The 7,703-nt window shown below is 43.5% G+C and overlaps 2 protein-coding genes across 2 annotated transcripts in view; one reads left to right on the top strand and one right to left on the bottom strand.

Moving 5' to 3' along the window:
- Positions 1 to 219: 219 nt before the first annotated feature.
- On the bottom strand, positions 220 to 2,938 carry PGBD4 (piggyBac transposable element derived 4). The gene has a single exon (XM_003935759.3). The coding sequence runs from the start codon at positions 2,315 to 2,317 to the stop codon at positions 560 to 562; it is 1,758 nt and encodes a 585-aa protein (XP_003935808.1). The 5' UTR covers positions 2,318 to 2,938; the 3' UTR covers positions 220 to 559.
- EMC7 (ER membrane protein complex subunit 7) overlaps positions 2,917 to 7,703 on the top strand; it is a 25,621-nt gene continuing 20,834 nt past the window's right edge. Inside the window, exon 1 of the mRNA XM_003935758.3 lies at positions 2,917 to 3,231. Within this exon, the coding sequence (XP_003935807.1) occupies positions 2,999 to 3,231 (233 nt within the window). The 5' untranslated portion in view covers positions 2,917 to 2,998. The remainder of the gene's footprint in view (positions 3,232 to 7,703) is intronic.

The raw sequence follows: 7,703 nt of genomic DNA, 5'->3' as shown, positions 1-7,703 counted from the left end.
GCATGCCTGTAGTCCCAGCTACTCAAGAGGCTGAGGCAGGAGAATGGCTTGAACCCAGGAGGTAGAGGTTGCAGTGAACCAAGGTCATGCCACTGCACTCCAGCCTGGCAACCAAGCAAGACTCCATCTAAAAAAAAAAAAAAAAGCTGGGGAAAGGGAAGAAAAAAAATAAAATATAAATTTATAAATAAAATATAAATATAAAAACTTTTCTTGGAGTTATTTTTTTTTTTTTTTTTTTTTTTTTTTTTTTTTTTGAGATGCTGCCCAGGCTGGAGTGCAGTGGTGCGATCTTGGCTCACTGCAATCTCTACCTCATGGATTCCAGTGATTGTCCAGTCTCAGTCTCCTGAGTAGCTGGGATTACAGGTGTGTGCCACCATGCCTGGCTAATTTTTGTATTTGTAGTAGAGATGGGGTTTCACCATGTCAGCCAGGCTGGTCTCAAACTCCTGATCTCAGGTGATCTGCCCAGCTCAGCCTCCCAATCTTGGAGTTATTTCTAAACAGAACTTGTCTCTAATCCTAATGGAACAAACATGTAAACAATGATCAGTATTTAATAATTTTTTTGGGTGTGGTAAATTTCAAAGCATGGAACAACACAAAGCGGAACATCACATTCCGCACAAAAATAGCGTGTTTCTTTCCGGATCTTCTTGCCATCCTTGTCATACTGGGAGCAGCAAATTTTGCAGCGACCAGTTGGATTCTGTTTCCCTGAAGTTGGCGGTATGCTCTTGGGGAAATGTCTTCCAGATAGACGAAGAGGTGTGACATCATCAGAGCATGGACGACCTCGAAGATGTTGCTGCCCTGGCTTGTGATGCTTTTCCAGCAGTCTTTCAATCAATGTCAGTCTGAAGTTTATATGGCTCATGGTATACTCAGGATTGTCCTTCTTGAACAGGATGTAGGAGTTTAGCACTGTAATGTGTAGAAGGTGGTGAAAGAATTTCTTATACCAGACCTTGTGTCTTTTGCGCTCAGATGGATAAGAAGTAAGCATCTGATCAGCTGAGTCCACTGCTCCCATATTCTCGTTATAATCCACAATGACACGTGGCTTTTTAGTTTTCTTTCCATTTCTGTTGTTTACTTCTATCACGGTATCACTGTGGAATGTTGACAACATTGTCACCTCCTTTGTGTCACACCATTTTAGTGCCATAAGTTCACCACAGAATCTGGCTACAGTCGTCCCCTTTGCAATCCTTTTTTTCAGATCATTTGGAATCTGTTTTCTGTTCAAACGAGCTGTCCCAACTGCATCAGTCCTATTTTGATGTAATTCTCTGAAAAGCATGGGAGATATATTAAAGTTATCGAGGAAGACACAATACCCTTGGCCAAGAAGGTCATTGACCAAGGTAAGAACAATGCGCGATGATTTCAGACCATCAGCTGAATCTTTCAAATTCATACCGGGTCCTGTGTGAACAAGTGCATTCCACACATAACCAGACTGACTTTCACAAAGTACATATAGCTTCAGACCAAATCGTACGCGTTTTGTTGGGATGTATTGCTTGATAGCTAATGGCCCCTTGAACAGCATCAGTGATTCATCAACTGCAATGTTTCTGTTTGGAGTATACACAGTTGAAAATTTGTTTACAAGAAAGTCGAACACAGGTTTGATCTTCTGCAGTGAAATCTGGGCCTTTGATTGACCAGCGGATATGGAAGAATTGTTGACAAAATGTAGGCACCGAAACAAAAGTAAAAATCTTTCACCGGTCATAATTTGCCTGAGGTAAGGGGTATCCAAAAGAGGCCTTGTTGACCAAAACATCTCCAGCTCAGGTTTCTGCACAATACCTTGCAGTAACATTACTGCAAAAAAGACTTTCAGCTCATCATTGTCCGTGTCTTTCCATTTATCCATTCGTGAAAATCCTTTTGGACCAGGTGGCTTTGAAGCCAACAAGGCAGCTTGGGCATTTGTTTCTCTAGTAATTTTCGAAACTAATTCCTCAGTAAAAAACAGTTCAAAATACTGCAATGGGTCAGTGATATCACTGACATCCACTTTTCTGCCAGGTGTGCCGGTAAAGTCATACCTTTGACGTGGAATCATAGCACGAGTTGACCATTTCAGAGAACGCCCTGGGTCTGTTGATGCAGGGCTCTTTCCATCAGATTCTAAATGGGACAGAGGTCTGACCTTATCATCTTCTAAAGCACTATCTGAAAAATTATCAGAATCGTCTATTTCCGAAAAATCAGATTCATCAAATGAATCTTCGGCCAACAACTGTTCGAGACCAGTATTACCATCACGCATACGAATGGCACGTTTTCTCGGATTTGACATATCAGCGATACTATATTTTGTAAATGGTAATACCACTACTAAAAACAGAATGCTATAAATAGAATGATGTCTTTTGTTTCCAAAGTCAAAATCCTAGAACCATGCAAAAATAATAGACGCGAGATATTTTGTGGCAAACTTTGGGAGTAAAGTTGGGACTGTAATCCACGCGTTATCCCGGTGTAAACGCTGCAGTCGTAGGCACAGCAGCGCGTAATCTCGGAGATAAGGAAAAATGGGTTAAACGCACACAGACAGGAGCCTTTCATCTCATAGGTCTTGGGGAGTCTCTAGAAGTTTTTTGAAAGCTCTCTTCTTGATGGTGTTTCTCCTGAAGCCAGTCCCATCATCTTTTACTCCCGTGAGGTCCCTGGCCTCCGTGGCTGCCACAGCAACACACACTTAACTTTCACTTCATGGGCGGTCCCCTTCCTGAGCATTTGACACACGCTCTGCGCACCGCCTTCCAACCCGGAGCGCCGGGAGTTTAGGGCAGTACTTCCGCCCTTCTTCCGCCTCGCTAGTCGATCGGCCATGATTGCTTCCCTCTGGTTGGATCCCACAGCTTATGACAGAAACGGGCGCCCACTGATGACGACATGAAGCCGCCAACGGCGGCGGCGGCGGCCGGGAGACAGGGAAGGCTTCCGGGGCTGCCGACCTGAGTGTAGAGCTTCTGTCATGGCGGCCGCTCTGTGGGGATTCTTTCCAGTCCTGCTGCTGCTGCTATCAGGGGATGTCCACAGCTCGGAGGTGCCCGGGGCTGCTGCAGAGGGATCGGGAGGGAGTGGGGTCGGCATAGGAGATCGCTTCAAGATTGAGGGGCGTGCAGTTGTTCCGGGGGTGAAGCCCCAGGACTGGATCTCGGCGGCCCGAGTGCTCGTAGACGGAGAAGAGCACGTCGGCTTCCTTAAGTGAGCATCCTGAGGGCAGCGGGAAAAAGGCTGGGTTGGAGGCGGGACAGGGACCCCACTAGGAGAGTTAAGTGTCAGGATGTGACGACGTCGCTGTCTCAGACTGAAGGGGAGGGTGCCGCTAACGGTCTACGCCGGGAGACCTGGGGAGGCACTCGGATGCTTTCCCTTTCTCGGTCCTGTACCTCTGGAGTGAGGATGGCAGCCGCTCACCCCCTGCCATGGTCAGAGCATGGAGTCAGTTATTTTTAACTTTATTTTGGCCCCATGTGAGAACGACCATTCCTGCGCCCTGAGGACAGGTGGACCCTTATTTGTCTCTTGGATTCTTTCTTTTGTATTTCATCTGGTTTCCCTAGAACCTAGTCGTTTTTTGCATTCATTTCAGTCTTTTGGTAGCTTGTTATTATGTAGAAGATGCGACACAACTGGGAATTCTCAAAACCCAAAGGGCTTCTAGTGATGACAGACTGGGAGGCTAATGTTACTGCTTCTAAAATTAATAGGCCCTGAAATCCCTAGTTAAAGCACTTTTGGCTTTTGGCTTGAGGGTGGGCATGTTGTTCCTTTTGCCACTTGAATTCATCGAGGGATTTGCTATATCACACTTGTCATTTATGTGAGACTAGGGTTTCTCTACAATGCTTTCTTCTGTCCCTTAGTGCTATTAGTGGAAGTGGGGTTTCTGTCTATTTTAAAAGACAGGATGAATTTGTTAGTACTAGTTTTGCAGCAGTCTGCTTTTGAAATGTCTAGGCACACATATGTTCTTTTAAATCTTTCCGCCCTTACTTGGAAGGTGAAACTGCAAACGGAAAGAAAGTAATTAGTAAAAAGTGTTTCTTTTGATGGGTTTGTACACCAGCAAATGATATCTGAAAATCAGATAAATGTGGACATTTAAATTTAAATCTGATTTACAGATTTGTTTAGATCATGTAAATGCCCTTGAATGGTAATTCCAACCTCAGATTAATAAATAGTGACAGTCTGACAACCAGTATTTTACTGCCATCTATCATTAATAATCTGGCATTAGGGCATTCTTTAGAGTTTACCCTAATTAATGGTGTTTTAATGATAAAGTTCTCATTAAGCTTTAGAAGTGAGACGTAATTCACCATTTGGCCACTCTTCTGCTGTATACACTTCTTTTAAAAGGCATTTAATTTCTGTTTTAAAATAGTGTATTAGAAACAAGAAAGAAGGGAAATAACCCTTAATGATTTAATGTTTTATTGTATTTTTTTTTTTTTTTTTTTTTTTTTTTTGAGGCAAGGTCTTGTTCTGTCACTCAGGCTGGAGTGCAGTGGTGAGATCATAGTTCACGGCAGCCTCGAACTTCTGGACTCAAGTGATCCTCCTGCTTCACTCAGTCTCCTGAGTAGCTAGCACTATAGGCAGATGCTACCATGTCCAGCTAGTTTTTTAAATTTTTGTAGAGACAGAGTCTTGCTATGTTTCCCAGTGTGGTCTCAAACTCCTGGCCTCAAGTGATCCTTCTGCCTCAGCCTGTCAAATTTCTGGGATTACAGCATGAGCCATAGTGCCTGCCATTTTTCCAGCTTTTTAGGGAATCATATGATTTATGTTTTTACTAGTAAAACACAATATATAGTAGTAGTTCATAAGTTGCCTTTTTCACCTAATATTTTTGAACAGCTTTTGATACCATTTCATGTTATTTCATTTATATGTAGAAAGGTTGATGGAGAATTGCCTGGCGCAGTGGCTCATACCTGTAATCTCAGCACTTGGGGAGGCTGAAGTGGGAGGATTGCTCGAGCCCAGGATTTTCAGACCAGTTGGGGCAATATAGTGGGACCGCATCTCTACAAAAAATAAATAATTAGCCATGAGTGGTGGTATGCACCTGTAGTCCCAGCTACTCAGGAGGCTGAGGTGGGAGGATCGCTTGAACCAAGGAGGTCGAGGCTGTAGTAAGCTGTGATCATGCTGTTGCAGCCTGGGATACAGAGCAAAACCTTGTCTCTCAGGAAAAAAAAAAAAAAAGGTTGGGGCCGGGCGCGGTGGCTCACGCCTGTAGTCCCAGCACTTTGGGAGGCCGAGGCGGGTGGATAAGGAGGTCAAGGATCGAGACCATCCTGGTCAACGTGGTGAAACCCCGTCTCTACTAAAAATACAAAAAATTAGCTGGGCATGGTGGTGCATGCCTGTAATCCCAGCTAGTCAGGAAGCTGAGGCAGGAGAATTCCCTGAACCCAGGAGGCGGAGGTTGCAGTGAGCCGAGATCGCGCCATTGCACTCCAGCCTGGGTAACAAGAGCGAAACTCTGTTTCAAAAAAAAAAAAGGTTGATGGAGAACTAATGTGAGGAGTTTATGGTGATAATCTTATTGGAAAAGGGTTACGTAATTTGTATTGTAGCTGTTTTGCATGACTAGCACACAGTTTTGACTTAAGTTTTATCCTTATTGGAGGTGGCTTAAGACTTGTTTAATGGAGATAAATGGAATTGGGCCTGAAGACTCCTCGCACCATTTCTTGCTATTATCACAATGTATATAAGACATAATTGATTTAACCAGTCCTCTGTTTTTGGACAGGTAGTTTTCAGGTTTTTTTTAAACCTAATAATTTTATATTCTATAGTTTTTTGAACTTCTGCTTATGGAAATTTTCAGACATGCATAAATAGAATGGCATTCTACTGTTTTGTTTCATGTCTTTTATGTCCCTCATTTTTTCTGAAAAAAAATTTTTTTTTTTTTGAGACGGAGTTTCGTTCTTGTTACCCAGGCTGGAGTGCAATGGCGCGATCTCGGCTCACCGCCACCTCCGCCTCCTGGGTTCAGGCAATTCTTCTGCCTCAGCCTCCTGAGTAGCTGGGATTACAGGCACGCACCACCATGCCCAGCTAATGTTTTGTATTTTTAGTAGAGACGGGGTTTCACCATGTTGACCAGGATGGTCTCGATCTCTTGACCTCGTGATCCACCCGCCTCGGCCTCCCGAAGTGCTGGGATTACAGGCTTGAGCCACCGCGCCCGGCTTCTGAAATATTTTTAAATGGTGCTAAGCATAATTTGATTTTACTTGTAAAAGCGTCTTTATGTATCTCTAAAACATAAGGACTTAAAAACCATGTTACCATTATTGATTCAACAAAAATAATCATGCCTTAATATCATCTAATAGCCTTATTTTTATGTTTCCTCAGTTATCTCAAAAATGTTTTTTTTTTTTTTTCTCCGAGACGGAGTTTCGCTCTTGTTACCCAGGCTGGAGTGCAATGGCACGATCTCGGCTCACCGCGACCTCTGCCTCCTGGGTTCAGGCAATTCTCCTGCCTCAGCCTCCTGAGTAGCTGGGATTACAGGCACGTGCCACCATGCCCAGCTAATTTTTTATATTTTTAGTAGAGACGGGGTTTCACCATGTTGACCAGGATGGTCTCGATCTCTCGACCTCGTGATCCACCCGCCTCGGCCTCCCAAAGTGCTGGGATTACAGGCTTGAGCCACCGCGCCCGGCCTCAAAAATATTTTTATGTAATTGTTCTTTCAAATCAGGATCCAACAATGCCTACATTTTATAAGACTACATTTTTAAGGACAAATTTTAAATTTTTTATTGCAAACTTTATGTTATTTTTCTCAAGTAAAATATTTACCTTAGGATGATAAATATATTTGCTTTTTCTTTAAATAATTATTTCTGTTATTATTTGTGTTCCATAGTCATCGATTTGTTTTTTTTTCTGGATCTAAAAAAATGTTTTGAAATCAGTTCAGTCAGGGCTGGGTGTGGTGGCTCATACCTGTAATTCCAGCACTTTGGGAGGTCTAAGCAGGCAGATCACCAGAGATCAGAAGTTAGAGACCAGCCTGGCCAATGTGGTAAAACCCTGTCTCTACAAAAACAAAAAACAAAAAAAAAAATCAACCAAGAATGGGGGCGGGCCCCTGTAATCTGAGCTACTAGGGAGGCTGAGGCAGGAGAATCACTTAAACCCAGGAGGCGGAGGTTGCAGTGAACAGAGATGGTCCCAGTCCGCTGTATCTCAGGTGACAGAACAAGACTCTGTCTCAAAAAAAGAAAGTTGGGGGGAAGGGAGGGAGGGAAAGAAATTGGTTCAGTCAGGGTCCCATTAAAGAAGTAGAAGATGCACTCAAATTAGAGTAATTCAAGGAGAATTTAATGAAGGGATCCAATGATCAAACAGTATAGTAATGGCATAGGGAAACAGCCAGATTATGCAGAACCCTGGAGCTTACAACCTCAAGATTATTATCACCACCTCTAATCCTGAAGGAAGAGAAGAGTAGAGGTTACTAGAACCTCGAAGGGAAGAAAGGGCTGCACTGAAAGACAAGCCCGTCCCTTGACACAGCCAGTCATAGGTTGCCTGTCAGTGAGAGAGCTGGGGGTGAAATATACTAAACTAATTTTCTTTCCTTTCTCCAGTCTGCAAAGAGGAGAACGTGGAGAGTGGATCTAGAGGGCAAATGG

Source organism: Saimiri boliviensis, chromosome 2 (genome assembly GCF_048565385.1).
Source record: "Saimiri boliviensis isolate mSaiBol1 chromosome 2, mSaiBol1.pri, whole genome shotgun sequence".
Taxonomy (NCBI): domain Eukaryota; kingdom Metazoa; phylum Chordata; class Mammalia; order Primates; family Cebidae; genus Saimiri; species Saimiri boliviensis.
The sequence above is the reverse complement of the archived record's forward strand: the minus strand, read 5'-3'. Positions and strand labels throughout refer to the sequence as shown.

What these genes read in the sequence shown, in the direction of transcription:
- PGBD4 (XM_003935759.3), bottom strand. Translation starts at nt 2,317, where the DNA reads ATGTCAAATCCGAGAAAACGTGCCATTCGTATGCGTGATGGTAATACT.